General features: G+C 57.2%; 1 protein-coding gene across 9 annotated transcripts; it reads right to left on the bottom strand.

The window, feature by feature from the left end:
* Window positions 1-90: 90 nt before the first annotated feature.
* On the bottom strand, window positions 91-15986 carry ATP13A2 (ATPase cation transporting 13A2). Of its 9 annotated transcripts, none has more exons than XM_052792258.1 (30): window positions 14936-15021; window positions 12282-13771; window positions 10533-10606; window positions 10110-10277; window positions 9654-9712; window positions 9405-9519; window positions 9217-9296; window positions 8640-8717; window positions 8303-8372; window positions 7722-7856; window positions 7404-7470; window positions 7174-7305; window positions 6839-7006; window positions 6639-6749; window positions 6480-6526; window positions 6170-6358; window positions 5885-6091; window positions 5623-5736; window positions 5324-5480; window positions 4859-4979; window positions 4500-4624; window positions 3702-3862; window positions 3133-3243; window positions 2829-2908; window positions 2455-2607; window positions 2224-2320; window positions 1873-2096; window positions 1490-1641; window positions 1237-1409; window positions 91-1047 (listed from the first exon to the last, which is right to left on the bottom strand). In XM_052792258.1, the coding sequence occupies exons 3-30, from the start codon at window positions 10533-10535 to the stop codon at window positions 877-879; spliced, it is 3468 nt and encodes a 1155-aa protein (XP_052648218.1). In that variant the 5' UTR covers window positions 10536-10606; window positions 12282-13771; window positions 14936-15021; the 3' UTR covers window positions 91-876. The 9 variants fall into 9 exon arrangements, with proteins under 9 accessions (XP_052648218.1, XP_052648217.1, XP_052648213.1 ...); XM_052792257.1 differs by lacking the exon at window positions 14936-15021 and adding an exon at window positions 11585-11792 and having other exon boundaries at window positions 12282-14352; XM_052792253.1 differs by lacking the exons at window positions 12282-13771; window positions 14936-15021 and adding an exon at window positions 15888-15986.
* Window positions 15987-16548: the final 562 nt, after the last annotated feature.

Raw genomic sequence — 16548 nt, 5'->3', positions numbered from 1 at the left:
TGCTCCCCTGCTCCATCTGATACTCACCCGTGCTGTCGATGCCGTCCTGCCCCAAGCACTCCATCCACGCCAGGCAGCACAAACAAGCAGTCAAGAAAATAGTGTTAATTTATTAGACAATGCTCACGACAGCACCATATGGAAACCGAAAGCCGTACGTCATTCTCCCGACTGCACTTACACCTCGATGCACTGGAGTAGAGTTAAAAAATAAAGAGATTCAGGGGTTTTTTTAATGCTACAAAGGACCCGTCCGAAAGCAGAAGTGCTCTGCAGGAGCATCGCAAGCGGAGAGGGTGCCCGTGGCTGGTCCCCGGGCGCTGGGGATTGAGCAGCATCCTTGGCAAGCCAGGGATGGGGTGGTTTGTAAACAGTTCCTACACATCTAGGGTGGCCGTAGGGGACGGTGGAGGGTTTTTTTTTCACAGTGAGCAGGGACACGAGGCTGGGGTGGGTGCCCTTGCCATGAGAAGATCGGGGACCCTCTTCTTGGTGGTTTTGACCAGCCAGGAAAGGAAAAGGGAGGCGGTGTCCCCCTACGAAACAGTACTGGTGCTCAGCATGGGGAGATGGGTCCAAGGCCAGCACGGGAGTGGAGAGGTCCTGGAAGAAGAGCTGAGCTGGACCATTTCTCCTCTTCTTCTGGACCCTCTCCTCCAGTTTACTTCTCTAGCATCTCCTCCTCTTGGCCAGGACTGTGGGACCGGCATGTGCAGATTCACAGCTGTGATGCTGGGGGGTCTCCCCATGGGGAGGATGAGCCGCGCTGCCTACCGCATCCCTCGATTTACCAGGATAAATAAATAAACGACAGCGTCCAAGGGCTGGCAGGCAGCGCTGGCCTGCAGAGCAGGCAGGAAGGAAGCCCGGCACGTGCTATCTCACAGCGATGGACATCTTGGGTGTAGCGAAGAGCGGTTCATTAAGGGGTGGCCAGGATGGCTGCTGTTGGCTCAGCTCCTTTTCCAGCCTCTTGAAAAGCTTCTTGGACGCTTTCTTTCGGCGCAGCTTGCGGAGACAGCTGAGCAAGCCGTGGTCCAGGGCGGTCTGCAGCAAATAAGGGGGGGAGAACAGGTTTTGGGGAGGCTGTAGACCCCAAGGAGGGGGCAGAGCTGACGCCAAGGTAAGCCCTGCTCCCTTCGTGCCCATGGCTCCTGGAAAAGGGGTTACTCGGACAGACCCAAAAGGATGACGTGCGCCCCTCGTGTGCCCAATGCCCATCCTGGGCCAACCTACCTCCAGCACAAAGGCGGCGAAGAAGTTGAGGGCAGCGATCCCCAGCAGCAGCAGCTTGAAATTCAAGTCATCGATGCCCTGCAGCTTCAGCAGGGTTTTGGGGAAGCCCAGTGGGTAGAGGGTCAACCATATCATGAGGCCAAAAAGGAGGATGAGGACTACCAAGAATAGCACTGAGGGCGAGAAGGAAGAGGGTTGAGGAGGAGGATGGTTTGATGTCTCTCTTTGCCCATGTGGCCAGCATCATCCTCACCATTGGTGTAGAGTGGCTCCCGAAATGGGTACCCCTTGGACATGGCGACGGCCAGGATGAGGTACTGAAAGCCCGTGACACAGAAGAGGACTGTGTTCTCGTAGTTGGGCAAGTTTTGGGGAGCCGTCACTGTGCTGTTCAGCGGCACGTACCTGAGGCAGGCAGGGGAGAAGGCAGAGGGTCAGATGAAGTGAGGCGAGGAGAGGGTCTAAACACCAAGCCCTTGTTCTCCATGAGCACACGGGAGCCGTTCGCTGCAAGGTGGCTGGACACATCCTTGATGCCAGCCAGCGTTGGCCGAAACCATGGACAAGTACCCAGGCTTCATTGCAATCCTCTGTGCTGTTCCCATCACTAAACCCACATGAAGCTGGGTGTCTTACCAGCTCTGCGAGATGGTGGTGAAGTAGCTGAGGACTTGCACGGTGATCAGCAAAGCCGTTTGGAGGAGCAGGCTGCCCAGCACGAGGATGCTGATCAATGCCCCTTGGGGACGTTCCACTCCCAGCTCCTGGGCAGGACCGGTCCGACCCATCAGCACCGCCACAGTGGTGGTGATGATCAGGTCGAAGAAGAGGAACTGGAAATCGCTCAGGTTGGTGTTGATCTGGGAAGGAGAAATCACCCGCTCTCAGTGGGGGGCTAGGGAAGGGACAGGTTAAAACCCAGCAAGGACAAGGTGACCCAAAGGCATCCCTGAGCATCGCAGGCATTCGGGCAACCATGGGACTCACTGTGTAGAGCAGCAGGACGGACACAAACTGCACCAGGCTGTACAGGGCCATGTACTTAAAGACGCCGAAGGAGGTGACCAGTGAGCACCTGCCCTCCCTGCAGAGAGAGAGAGAGATTCACCCACCAGCCACAACACGCTTTCCATGAGTTGTCCCAAAGAGGGGACAGACGCACTCAGGAGACACCCACCCTAGTTTTTATCCCCCACCACGAGGCTCCCGGCAGCTCACCGGATGACGGTGGGCACGCACTCGATGTTGGCCACGCGGGAGGTAAACGGTGAGGCTACTGATGCCTCTGCCTCTGCCAGCGAGATGCCCACGTCGGCCGCCTTCAGAGCCCCGCAGTCATTGGCACCGTCCCCACACATCCCCACGCAGTAGCTGCGGCGAGAAGAGATCCAATATTTCATGACAGGACGGGGGAAAAAGCCCTGGGTCTTCAAGGTTACGCCCCTGTATTTAGGATCACCCCACATCTGGGAGAGGGCAGGATCTGATTTCGCAGCTGCCAACCGCTCTAGCACACGAGAGAAGTCTCTGGGCAGAGGACTAACCCCCTTGCCCTCCTCTGTCCTCCATCCCTTGGGGCTGGCGGGGCTTACTTGAGCTCTTGCAGGCTGCACACCAGCTGAGTCTTCTGGTCAGGTGACATGCGGGCGAACACGGTGGCTCGGATGAGGATCTGCAAAGAGAAAAAGGCTCCATGTTCGTATCACAGCACCTTGCATCCCTGAGCACCAAGGAGGACCCTGGTTATTTTGAGCTTTCCCAGCTTGGCAGGGCAGAGGGCATCTTGCACTGGCAAAAAAAAAACCCTCAGGGCATTTTGTTTTGCAGCTGCGAGGCTGCAGCATGAAACCCTGGTGAGGTCAACCTTGCTGGAGGATTCCCTGCTGTCGGACTCACCTTCGGCAGCAGGTCGGCGAAGTGCTCGCAAACCACGGCGAAGGATTTGCCATTCAGTGCGAAGTGGCAGGGCTGTGGCTGGACAAAGCAGCCGTCTTGCTGGTGCAGACCCTGCCAAGGAAAACAATTCCTTTTTCTGCAGCAGGGCTTTGACTCGTGCTCAAATCCCTGCTGAGCCCCTGGGCAGCGGTCTGAACCAGCATCCTCAACCTGCATGGAGCAGGAGAGAAAGCAGCTTTCCTTAAACCTCAATTCCAGGCATACAAATGATGGTATTTTGGATAAAAAGCTTGTGTGATCAAGCCCTTCATGCCAAGCCTGGAGCAGGACCTGAGCAGCACAGTGTTGGCTCCATCCAACAAGGGTGTTTGGAGCATCAGCTCCAGCCTGATGTGCTCCCAGGGAGAAACAGGAGAAGGTTATCTTCTCCTAAAGGAGGCATTTGACAAGGGGCAGAATCACACCCCTAACTGCCTCTAAGAGTAACGATGCTGGGAAAAGAGAGTCCTGCAAGGTGACAGGCAGTTTGGGCTGTACAAAACCCCCCAAAACGTTGCCTCGGGACTCACCTCTGGCAGCTCTTCACCCTGGGAGTGCTCGGCGAGGATGAATTTCAGAGCAGCGGGTTTGTCATGGCTGGGCGGGGAGGCGTTGACGAAGATTACCCGCTCTTCAGGCTCCACCATGCGGCAGCTCTTGGCCACGTTGACGGCTGTCAGCATGTTGTCTCCTAGCAGAAAGAGGTGGTGGGGCTGAGTAACAGCGAGCGGCGTTTGCTAGCCAGTGCTGGCAGGGTCTCACACGGCTGCAAGCCAAGAAGAGCAGTTCAGACCTGCTGCATCCTCCCTTCCAGCCACCACAGGCACGTTGTGGGTCCCTTTGCTTCCCTGTGTTTTGGGGGAGAGCTCCAAAATCTCATTTCTGCCCCACCCCAAAGAAAGGCAGCAGCTTCAAACCCTGGCAGCACTGCTTGCCTTGCTGCAAAACACCCAAAGGTGACTCCTACGTCCCCCGCCGTTAGCTGTGCAATTTGGGGTGCTCATGAGATATCAACATTTATGTGATCAGCAGTGAAACCATGAGCAGCTTTGCTGTTAAAGCCACCCACCCCATGTCTGTGGGTTCATGCTGCATCCATGAAAAAGCAGCCTGCACCCTTCCGCACCCCGCCTGCCGTGAGCCCACTGGCAAAGCAATGCAAACAAGTAGCAGGGATGCACAAAACCGGGGCCCAGGAGTCCTTGCCGTGCCTCCCAGCTGCTTCAGGCCACTGATTTCTGGTGGAGAAACCCTTCGCCCCTTGGCACATCAACGGTCAGACGTGTCCCATCTCTTCCCTGAGCCCAGCATTCCCTCTGCAGGGTCACCTGTCACCATGACGGGGCGGATGTTGGCGTTCCTCAGGAGGTGAATCACGGGTGCAGACTCTGGCTTGAGGACGTTTTTCATAACGAGGAACCCCAGAAAGGTCAGGCTGCTCTCCACGGAGTCCCTGGTGGGATACAACGAGCCGTTCAACACTCTCTTCAACACAAGGCAGAGCAGATCCATTGGTATAAACAGCTAAAAATCCATCTGGGAGGCAGCCTGCAATTGCTTTAGTATGTGTTAGGGTTTAATTCCTTGCAGGCTGCTAGGATGGGGCAGGCTGCAGGGCAGCAAAGCATCCCATGAAATGCTCAGAGCAAACGAGATGTAAATGGAGAAAAAAGTTGTTGGCACTAACCTCGGGAGCTGCAGGGCCTCCTCAAAGGTGGTCACTGTGCTCAGGGGTTTGCAAGCCAGACCCAAGACCCGGAAACCATCCGTGGTGTAGTGTCGCAGCATCTGGGAGAAATCCACGGGCACTGCCAGCCACGAGGGGAAAAGCAAGGTCAAAATAGTTCCTGAATGAACCGTGGCTGCACAGACCCAGCAAGGGGAGTCAGGGCTTGAGCTCCCAAAGGACTGAAGGGTTCTGGATGCTCATCCAGACTCCAACCCCCTTCCCTGTCTTCTGGCTCCTATTTTCTTCCCCCAACGTGGCTGGAGCTAATCCAAAGCCCTGTGACTCTGCAAACTGCCCCGTGGCATGACCGAGGATAATTCCCTGTAGGGATGAGCTGCAGGGGTGCAGACGGATGACGGAGCAGCAGGACTGGCTGCTTCTCAGCTGGGGAGTGATAGTGAACCCCCGTCGCCCAGCATGTACCTGTTTCCTTCCTGCAAAGGCTGGCCACCATCTCTGGTGCACCCTTGATGTAGACACGGGCTGAGGCTTCGCCAGGCAGCTTCACCAGGACGCTCATCCTCTGCAAGGAGGAGGAGAAGGGGAAACGCCGGAGGATCCCCACGGGTGACTGGTGCTTCTGTGGAGGAGAGGGTGCGGGTGTCAGGGCCAGGCAGGAACTTCTCTGGGAGGTACAACCTCTCCAGGGGCTGTGAAGCACCTTTGGGAGTGCAGACCCAGTGACTTGGGGAACCTGAGCCACTCTGGTCCACAGGACCTACCCTGTCTCGCGGCTGTTCTTCCTCAGGCGGAGGTTTCATCACAGCCAAGACCTTCGTCCCAAACTGCTGGAAGGCGGGCAGCTCACCTTCCTCCTCCTCCATCATCTCCAGGCGCTGAAACCAAGGCAGATGCTGAGATGGCAAAGCCCCACCTAGCCCACAGCAGCCCATGGATGGTTTAAACACCTCCTCTCCTGGCAGAGCAAAATGTGTGCCACCTCACTCTTCATAGATAAGCAACTTTGCCCACTGCTTGTCTTACCCAGCCGGTGGACTCCACCATCTTGAGGTCCACAGGATCCCCGATGGGCTGTGTCCGCAGCAGTGAGATGGTGTGGCAGGTGGCCAGGGAGTAGAGCAAGGGACCGGCGGGCAGGCAGCGGGGCTCGTGGACGATGGGCATGAAGTGGTTGTTCTCCAGCGGGACCACCCCCCAGACATCCAGACCTTCCTCCGTCAGGGTTCCTGTCTGCGGGAAGAGCGTGGTGGGTTCAGGCCAGCCCCCTGAGCTGGAAACTGTGGTCCCACAGTACTGCCCGAGACTCACCTTGTCAAAGCAAACCAGGCGGATCTTCCCGCAGAGGTTGATACGAGGAGGGCTGATGCAGAAGATACCCTGTTTCTTCAGCCTGTTCTGGGCGTAGATGGTGCCCACTGTCATCGCAGCCGGGAGAGCCGGGGGCACGATGACAGTGATGAGATCGAGGGCACGGATGATGATTTGCCCCACGGGGACCTGGCAGGTGAGGAGGAAGAGTAGTGGGCATCCTGATAGCCCTCACCCACCTCCACTCGCATCGGCTGACAGTCCCAGTGCCAGCCTGTGCTCAAGGATTCACCAGCTCCAACAACCCTACCTGGTTTTTAACCAAGATGAGGATGCTGTACAGTGTGCCGATAAAAGCTGTGTGGGAGAGAGAACGGGCTTGGTTACAAAGCAAAGCAGGTGAAGGGTGGGTTCAACCATTTAAGAGGAGCTTGGCTGCTCCTGGCTGTGCCTCCACACTCAGACGTACCCAGGATTGCGAGGAACAGGACGAACTTCACAGCATCCTTGTAGAACTTGAAGCTCACGGGTTTAGGGTAGAGGATGGAGCTGATGAGATCCCCTTTGGCTGTGCAAAACCCTGCAGGAGAGGGGCAGAAGGTAAGCATGTGCAAAGTCACCGCTCCGAAGGATGTGGCTTAAGCCCAGCTTTTCCCCTCAATCCATTACCTGTGCGGGTCACCACAGCCAGCACTTCTCTGCCCACGTAGGACTTGGCTTGGATGACCTGCGTCCCGCAGAACAAGGTGTGCCGCCTGTGCTCCTCGGGGGAATAGATGGTGCTGGCTGCCTGGCTGCCAGCCGGGAGAGGGGTTTTCATCACCGGCACGCTCTCCCCTGTGGTAAGGAACACCATGGAGGGAGGTTTATCACCCTGGGGGGTCAGGGTCCAACCAGCCTGGATGGGAATGGGCTGCCGTAGGGCCACCGAGATACAAGGCTCATCCTCTCCCCCAAAATCCCAAGCAAAAGCTGGGGTGGCAGAGGTGTGCAGTGGCTCTTACCCGTCAGCATGCTCTCGTTGACCATGCACTCGCCCGTCAGCAGTGCGGCATCGCAAGGGACCAGCATCCCGTCCGTTGGGAGGCTGATGCAATCGCCTGGGACCAAGTCTGCGGAGCTCACCACCATCTCCTCTGGAAAAAAGCGCGGCCGTGCTCAGACATGTCATCCTGGCACCATCCCGAACAGCTTCACACCAGGAGCCCTCGCTCATCACGGGCATCACACTCACCTCCGCTGGGGCGATGGACTCGGACACCGACTGACATCTTGGCCATGTTTTGCAGTGTGGCACTTTGCTGCAAGGGAGGTAGCAGTTAGCAGCCACCCAAGAGCAGCTCAAAAAGCACAGCAAAGCATCCGTAAGGCAGGTCTCGAAGGCTCGGGACCACGGATGAAGGACAAGGAAACCTGCCCCACCACTGGGAGTATGGGCTGTCCTCACCCAGCTGGGCTCAGAGGAAGGTCAACATCAGCACAGAGGTCAAACAGCATCAGAAAATGGGCTACTTCACTAGAGCTGCTTGTCCCAAATAAGCCCATCACCAACCTTCCTCGTCTCATAGAGGGACAGCCCTAAGGAGATGGTAGAGATGAGGAAGATGCAGGCAGCGTAGTAGTAATAGGCGTCACAGACCCACAGCACGATGCTGAAGACTTGGAAGATGTAGAAGGGATTGAGCACCTGGAAGGGAACAAGCAGAGAGAGAAGTTTTTTGGGGGGAGAGCTTCCTTGAGCCCATCATGAGACCTCCAGGCTCCTTGAGGAAAAACTGCTTATGCAGAGGAGAAGCTGGCCCTTCCCTGGGGCTGGGGATGAACTAGCTGACTTCTTACAAATGCTTCATCCTTCCCCGGCTTTGCTTACGGTCAGTATTCCTGAGGATGCTCAGCCACCTCTGCAACTACCTGGGGATGCTCCTGTCTGAGCTAAGAGGCAGGACGGGTCCTGTCCACAGCTGTACCAGCTCTGCCTTCTCTGATCTCTGCCCAAGGTGCCTCTCCTAAAGTCCTCTCCTCCCTACCAGAGAGGAAGGGCCCATAAAGCACTTGCAGTAAGGGAAACGGAGCAGGGGAAGGATCTGCCCTGGGACAACTTGCTCTTTTGAAGCACAGCCCGTAGATGCACACCTCCTCCACCAACAGCCTCGCATAGGACTTGACTGGCACCTCGATGAGGTTCGGTCCATAGATCTTCCTTCTGCAAAGGGGAGAGAAAAGCAAGGGGGAAGGCAAATGCATGCTAGGGAAAAGCTGCATTTCCAACTCGAGGGACCCTCATGCTGCCCAGACCTCCATGGGAGTCCAATTATGTGAAGAAGCCAAGCCAGGGCAATCCAGCCCACCTAGCTGTCCTCGCTTTTGAGGTCTGAATGCAAGAAAAACCCAGGCTCCAGGATTTGCTGGCCCCTGGAAAAGCCTCATCTGCGCTCCCTGGGTAGGTCCCACGAAGCTGGTAGATCCCCACCTGGTGTTGTGGTCTTGCTGGTCAAGCCCAGCCTGGGAGAGGTGGAGATCTGCACAGGTCCAACCTTCATCCAAGATGCTGGCAAGTGTGAAGGGAAAGAAAAACAGAGAAACAGAGTCAAAATCAGCAGGAGCCTGCCCTGCAGAACAAACACCATGTCCAAGTTCTTGGTGACAAAAAAAAACCCTTTAGGAAAGGGAGAGCATCTTGTTCCTCAGCCTCTGACACAGTTCGCGGGCACCAAGGAGCAGGAACAAAAGGGGCACAGTTCGGAGAGCTGCGAGCGGCACAGTGCAGTGAGGACCATCCAGCACGGGGCAGCTGCCAAACTACTTCACCCGGTTTCCTCTGCCCACAAAGACAGGCATCATCAACAACTTGGGGGCAGAGGCAGCACAGCTTCCCTGGCCCAGTGCTCTAGGGATGGTCTCCAAAGGCTTTGCAGCACGGAGAAAAGCTCAAGCGTGGTTATGTGACTTCCAGCCGGGCAGGACCATTTTGGGGGAGCTGAGGGGCCAAGGAGAGCAGCCGAGAGATGCAGAGAGGTTTGCTGTGGCAGGTTGGGACAGAGAAATACCTGACTTTACAGTATGCCTGCCGCCGTTCGATCCAGATGTAGCGCATGCCCTCGAAGAGATAGTACCGCAAGATGTTCTTCTGAGCAGAGAAGGACAGAAAAAATAAGGTATTAGCAGGATATGAGGGCAGCCCACACCAAGGGAGAGGATTTACAGGGTGGTGGGTGGGAAGGGTCGCTAGCGTTACCTCTTCCTTCTCATGCAGCCGGATGGTGTCCCGGCTCTCCTCCTCATCCGACACGCCGATGGCGATGCTGCTCCTCCGGTCCTCCAGCTTGGCCCCAGGGTGATGCTCCAGGCTGCTCGGGGTGGAAAACCAAGGGTCAGTCCCTCCCCATCCACCAGCGCTGCTGCAAACACCCCCCTCCCTTGAAGCCAAAAGCACACGCAAGCCCCTGCCCGCCGGCATCTCTGCGGGGACGTGAGCCCGGCTCACCTGCCCTCGCCCAGCGCCTCCGTGCGCACACGTGTGGTGAAGCACTGTCCAAATCGGTCCTGCAACACAGGCATGGGTCTGAGCAGAGGGAAATGGGAAGCTCCCCACATGTCCTCCCTGCTCCTTCAAACAGGGACAGTGTCACAGGCAGGCAGGGAGTCCCCGGCCACCCGTCCCAGATGACAGCTGGGTTTCAGGGACAATAAATAAAGAGAAATGCGAAACCAGGCTGGCTGCTACAGAAGGGGAAAGTGCAAAATTATTCCAGGAATAATAATAATTCCTGGAATAATCTGGCTCTGAGGTAGCGCATTGCTTGATGAAAGGAGATGTCAAACACAATTAGGGAGGGGAGGGTGACAAGTAGCAAGGAACATGCCCAGGGCCATCCTGGGGAGCCAGTGGCAGAGCCCAACCCCAGACCCCTGTGTCCCCTGGACCCCTCTGGGGACTTACTCTGATGATTACCCAGTCAGCCTGGCCGAGGGCGCAGGGCTTGCACTTTGCCTGCACCTCCAGGCTTGGCTTCCAGTGGAAAAGGACAAGAAGCAGCCCTGCCGTCAGCACGGAGCAAGCGTGGCACAGGGCCACCCGCCATGTCTTGGTCTGGTAGCCCGTGACCTCCTGGAAGAGAGGAGGTCACCTTTACAGGGATGCTTATTCATAAAATAAACTGAAATTAAGATTATCAAGCATCTAAATCCTAAACTGATAAAAGCCCTAAGCCTCCTGGCGTGGCTTAACACCAGGCAGGTGACAATCAAGTAGCTTTGGGGATGGAAAACCACCATCTTGTGCTGGTGTTGCAGATAACACATGGTTTTTGTGCCAACCCAGCCCTGGCACGCCTTCCTCCCCGCGGTGAACCCTCAGACCTACCATGCGGGATTTATCGGCGTCTCGCTGCAGCGTCCCGTAGCCCGGCCGCTGGTTCCCCAGCAGCCTGCTGCTGTCTGCAAAGTCAAAGAACAGGGCAAAAAATAAAGGGAGCTGATCCGAGGGGTTATTTAGGAGATGCCACAGTGATGGGCTCCCAGCTGCAGCGATGACATCCCCGGATCAGTCCCAGAAGGTGGCTGGACTTGATGTCCCCTCTGCCATCCACCCCGGCTCCCGGCAGAGCCGCTCAGGGCCACCTCTGCCGCGCAAGGGGATGCTGCGGGCACGGGGCACCCCAGCGCTGCCCAGTCACCCTCCCACGGCACGTGACGCTCACACGAACAATGCCAAAAGAGCCCGAGGAGAAAAGCTGGCACAAAACCAGCGGCTTAGCAGCCGGGGGAAGGGAGCAGGGCTGGTGCAGAGCCAGGTCAAGTACAGGGAGAGCTCTCCCTGCCACTTTTCATGCTTGTTTGTTCCTTGTGTTTCCCCCTGCACGGAGGACGTGGCCACGAAATTTGCTTTTTCTAGTTTTAACGATGCCCAGCGTGGCTCAGCACCTCCGATTCACGTCACTCTCTACTGCACCCCGATGACCAGCCTGGGAGACAGGGATCACTGGAGGCATCGCCATAATCATCCCAGGTGGGATTTTAATCATCACCCTCAGTCCCATGAAGTTAGAACCACTTATGCCCTAAATCCACTCCAGATTACAAGCCATGGTGTCCAACTCCGGGATCTTAAAGCAGCAGCAGGGAGATAACACGTGGCACAAACACAAACCCAGGAGCTAGTTCCCACCCTTGGAGCTGGCAGATAATTTTCCTGGCTGGGCTGGGTTCAGATTTCCAGGAGGGCACTCCGACCGGCTTAACGATTTACACGCCGGGTGGGAGCCCATGCACCCGTCCTCTGCTGGAAAAGCCACCCTGGCTGGATTCCTGCCGCTCCCTGGTCCAACCCTAGAGCTCGTCTGCAGGTGACAAAAGCAGTTAATTAAAACCATCCCTTGGTTTTGATGACTAGCAGGGATGGGGTCTCCATCTCACCAAGCGACCCAGTCGGTAGCCAGCTCCCAAAACACAGCCGGTGCCGCTCCAAGGGATAAGTTCCAGGTTGAGGAAGGAGGGGGATGAGCGCAATGGATGGTTTATTAAAACAAAAGCCCTCCCAGGAGCCAAAAGGAATGGCTGTGAAGCTCGCCAAGGGCCCGCGAGGAGGGGAGACATCAGATCTCCCCGCTGCCAGTGTCAAACTCTGTAAAAAGCGTCGATTCCAGGTTAAACGAGGCCGGGAGCGGGTGCGGGAGGGCGAGGAGGAGCGTGTGCCGCCCTTCAAAAGAGCAGAACAAAGGAGAGGGCGAGGGGCTGCCTTGCACAAAGGCTTTTCTCCAGCGCTGTCTGCAGGGTTTGCAGAAGGGGGAAAGTATCGAAACAACCCGAAAACAGCCCAGTTCACTTTCTGTACCTCCCCGAACCAGGCTGCGTAGCAAGAAGCACAGCCCACCTCTCCGCCTGAACTCTGCTGTTAGCAACAACAAAATTATTACGACTTCCTTGATCCTATAAGCAGCAAATCTTTTGGAGGAGCGCATGAGCATGGCTGCAACTGGCTCTGTCCTGCAGAGCTGCGGCTCTTGCACAACCCCATCCCCGTCCCCGTGGGTTTTCTCACCTCCCACTCCCATCCCGGCTGCTCCCCAAAACACGGCGAGCGAGAAAGGGCTCTCGCCTTGACTCACCGCACCTTAACCCGCCGGTTGCACAAGCGGAGCCGTTCCCGGTTGGGATGGGATCGGTACAGCCGTCATCACCTGCCCGCTGGCGGATGTGTCTGGGAAGAATCCGGCGCTGGTGGAGGGGAGGGCAGAATGCCACGGAGCTGCGCTACCAGTTTGAATCGTGGCGCAGCGGCCACAACTCGTTGGCAAACACGGCGTGGGGGTACCTGGCTGTCCCTCCTCTGGCTCCCAAAGCTGGAGGGTTTTACCCCTGAGCTTGTCTGGAGAGCCCTGGGGAAGAGATTTGCTTCTCTTTCTGCTGCTAAAGGGGGGCTTAAGGGGGACATAACACCCAGGAGCAGTGGCAAACTCAGGGAGGGGTCAGCAATGCACCAGCCCAGCTTGCAAAGGGAAGAGGGGAGCCACAATTCCCCACTGACGCCAGGTTTGCACAGCCAAAATGCTGCTTGAAGTCCCAGCTGCCTGGCTCCAAGAAGAGTTCGTGCCCTGTCTTGCACCTTTCAGAGAACGACCACGCGTCCCTGCTATCAAGGTTGGGGGGAAAACTGGGGAGAAAGATGCTCAGGATGCCCTGACACCTAGCACGTGTCCTAGCAGGGAAGGACATACCCTCTGACGCCAGAAAGCAGAGTTGGAAACCTTGAGCCCACGTGTCTCGTGGCACTGAACACCCCTCTGCAAAGCTGCCCTGGCTGGGGACCGTTTGTGAATGCCAGCGACGGTCCTTGCCCTGACACTTCATCCCAAGACATAGCTTTTCTCCCCAGCAGCGCACACGCATCAAAAGCGGATGCACGCTGGTCCCAGAGACCTTCTCCACAAGCTCCCTTTGCAGTCACAGCCCTTTTACAAGCACCTTGATTGAAGCAAACAAACCCCAAGGGGACTTTGAGATCTCCCTCCACGCTCATGGTCCCTGTTGGATGCTCAGGGCTTCCTGAGCAGCATCCTCCATCCATCTATCTATCTATCTATCCATCCATCCACATGTGCAGGCTAGAGATCGCATGCAAGAAGAGGAAGGTCCACCCAAGGAGGTTACTGCTCCAGCTAGCAAGGTCTGGCGCTGTCTGGTTGACAGGATGGGGTTGACAAGGTCAATCTGGGCCCTTGGAGATGGGGACATGGAAAATCGGGATGAGGCAAAAGTAAGGAAGGAGGGAGAAGGAAAGGAAAATGGCGTTTGGGTCACGTAGGGCAAGATTTATTTAACTCATGAGGATATTTCAGAGCAGCCTTCAGGCTCTAGTTTGGGATGGGAGATGTCACGGTCGGCTGCAAGCCCAGACCCAGTGAGGGGTTGGGATGAGATGGCGTCAATTCTCCTGCCATTTCCACCAAGCCAACATAAACTTGTCTGCGCAAGCCAACCGGAGAGAAACATGCCATTCTGCCCGCCACGCAGCCGGAACAAACGTGTTTTACCAGGCGGTCTGGTCCTACCCAGACATGGCAGCATCCACTGGGGGAACACAACCAGAAAAACGCCCCAAGGCTGGAAGAAACAAAAGGATGAGACAGGCTCAATACAAGGTGGGGACGTGGAAGATGGGGATTCAGACTCTGCTGTTGCTAGTAACCCCAGGGGAATCGCTCTTGTGCATCAAACCCTTGAGATGGGAGAGAAAAGAAAGTCCTTGTAGGCAAGGTGCCCCTCCCAGTAGCCCTGTCCACCTCAAACTGGTGGCTGAGGCAACGGCGGTCAAACCTTTCCAGCAGGGTGGGTTTCTCCCCCACCCCGGACAGGCATCGCCCTGACCTCTCCTGCACCCAGTTTTGCAAGACCTCACTGTACGCCAAAACCACCTGCCAAGCTGGAGATAAGCACTCGGCAGCTTCAGGGAGCATCCTCACTTGGGCAACCACCAGTGAGGGGGGCAAAAAAAGGTTGTTTGTATCCAAACCCCACGTTTTCCCCAAATGCTGGTTAAATAACGTGCTCCTACCTCCCTTAGGGAGAGAGAGGCCGTGTTCCTCGCAGCCCATCATCTCCATTTTGGTGTGTTAAGCCAGGATTAGAGTACCTCCTGTCTCTTGAGCCAGCCTCCCAAGCTGGCAGTGTTAAACCTGAGTACCCTTAAGAAGCACAGGGGAAAAAAAGGGGTGAGATTTAACCCCCGAGTGCTGCTATGCTGCAGATCTGGCGCAAAAGATGGGCGAAGGGGATCCAAGGGGCTGTCAGGGGGATCAGCACGGTGGCAGGGACCATGGTGGCAGGGACCACAGCCGGGCAAGCCCCACGGAGCCAAGTACAGGCACCCAAAAAGCCCTCCGATGGGTGGCCAGCCATGGTGCAGTCACACTCCTCCCTTTCCTGCCACAAAGCTCTTCCTCTCTCGCCCCTGCGCCGCCTTCGAGAAACTCCTCTGTGCCAACCAGGGCAAACTCAAAATGAAATGGACAAAGGTTGCACAGGCTGCACTACTTCCGTATGCCCTGGAATGAGAAACGCTGCTGGCACGAGGGATGCAGGGCACCTCGGATGCTTTCTCCAGTGCAGTATCGCACCCAACACTAGGCTGAACCTAAAGCTGTATTTTTCAGCCTCTTCTGAATGCCTTGATGCCTTTCCCCCCTGCCAGCCTTGACCCTGCAAAGGGTCTTTTGGCTGAAAGGCCAAGCTGTGGTCAGCAGCGATGCCAATTCAGGGCTCGCTTACCTGACATCACATTGCATCCTTTACCAGCACAAGAAAACCTCAGGACTGCTCCGCTCATGGGGTCAGAAAGGCAACACAGTCCTTCACAACCTTCAAATCCACCCCGATCTCCATGATGCCGACTAAAGACGCCGCAAAGGGATGCTTGGCTCCAGCTGCAGATCCCAACAAGCTCGGAGCCTCCCTGAACACCAAGTCTGATCAACCTGCTTGCAGGGAAGCAGCCCCCGGCAGGCTGCAGGGATTCAGCCATGGGGTTCAGTGGGCTCACAGCATCTCAAAGCGATGCCTGGGTTTCGTTTCCCCACGTCTTGCGTGGATCAATCGGTGCACGCCTTAGCGCAGACTCCATGTATCCTTGTCAGCAGGAGCGGGGCCAAGAGCTCATGTCCCGACGGGATGCAAAGCAAAACAGTTCTGCAGTAACGAAGCACCGACTGAAGACTGCAACATCCCGTGACAGCAAAAGCACAAACCCGGTTAGCCGCGGCTCTGCAGAGCGTTTTCCAGACCCACAGCACCCCAACGTGGGCAGGGGCTCCTGTGGGACATTGCTGCGCTCCCCGCTCAGCTCTGCCACCCCCCCCCCCCCCAAAATTTGCGATGCCGGGGAGGGGGCAGCTCCCCGCTTTGCACCATCCCCCGCTCCTCCTTTCGCAAACGCCGCTGGAGGGGGAAATAAAGCAAGATAAAGCGAAGCTGCCCTCCCCTCTGCACCTTGCGTGCAGCCTCCCCCTTCCTGCACAACCCATCGCACAGGCACGGCTGCGGGGGGATGAGTGCAACCGTGGGGCCGCGCACGATGCAACACCCGTGGGGGGCCACGCACGCAGCGCAAACCCCGGAGCTCCCCGATGCAACCCGGGGGACCGTGCACGCCGCATCCCCCCGCTCTTCCCTTCCCTCCCATCCGCCTCCCCACCCCCCCCTCCCCACGCGTGGGCCCCCTGACCTGAGCTCATGGCGGGCGGCCACGCGCCGGCCGGGGTGCGGGCGCCCCGGGGCCGGAGCCCCGCGCGCACCCAGCTCCGCGGCGCGCGGCGGAAGGGCGGCGCGCAGGGGCTGCTGGGACTTGTAGTCCTTTACCCTCCCCCAAAAGCCAGGAGACACCCCGGGTGCTGGCCCCCCCCACCCCCTACGGCTTTACAACCCCTCCGTGGCACGGCAATGCACTTGGCTCTGCGCCCCCCCCCCCCCCCCAACAAAATACCCAGGGTCCTGCCCCAAAAAGGGCTTTGCACCCCCATATCTTGCAAGGAAACGCACCGGGCTCCACCCCCAAAAAGGGCTTTGCACCCCCGTATCTTGCAAGGAAACGCACCGGGCTCCGCCCCCAAAAAGGTCTTTGCAGCCCCCCCCCTTTTCTCCCCCCTTGGTTGCACAGCCCTGCATGCTCACGCAGGTGTGGGGAGTGCGCACAGCTCTCACTGCAGCAGGGCTCCCTCTTGGAAAGTTACAGTAAGGGGGATTTTGAAGCCAACAATCAGGTGCAGACCCCAATAACACCCCTCAAACAGACCCCTCCAGCCAAAGCTTGGCTTTTTGGGGCTCCAATCGCTGCAAAACCACTGCCAGAAATAGACAATGCCTGTGAGAAGGGCTGCTCCTGCCCA

This window comes from Harpia harpyja, chromosome 7 (genome assembly GCF_026419915.1).
Source record: "Harpia harpyja isolate bHarHar1 chromosome 7, bHarHar1 primary haplotype, whole genome shotgun sequence".
Taxonomy (NCBI): Eukaryota; Metazoa; Chordata; class Aves; order Accipitriformes; family Accipitridae; genus Harpia; species Harpia harpyja.
This window is presented reverse-complemented; position numbering and strand designations above follow the sequence as displayed.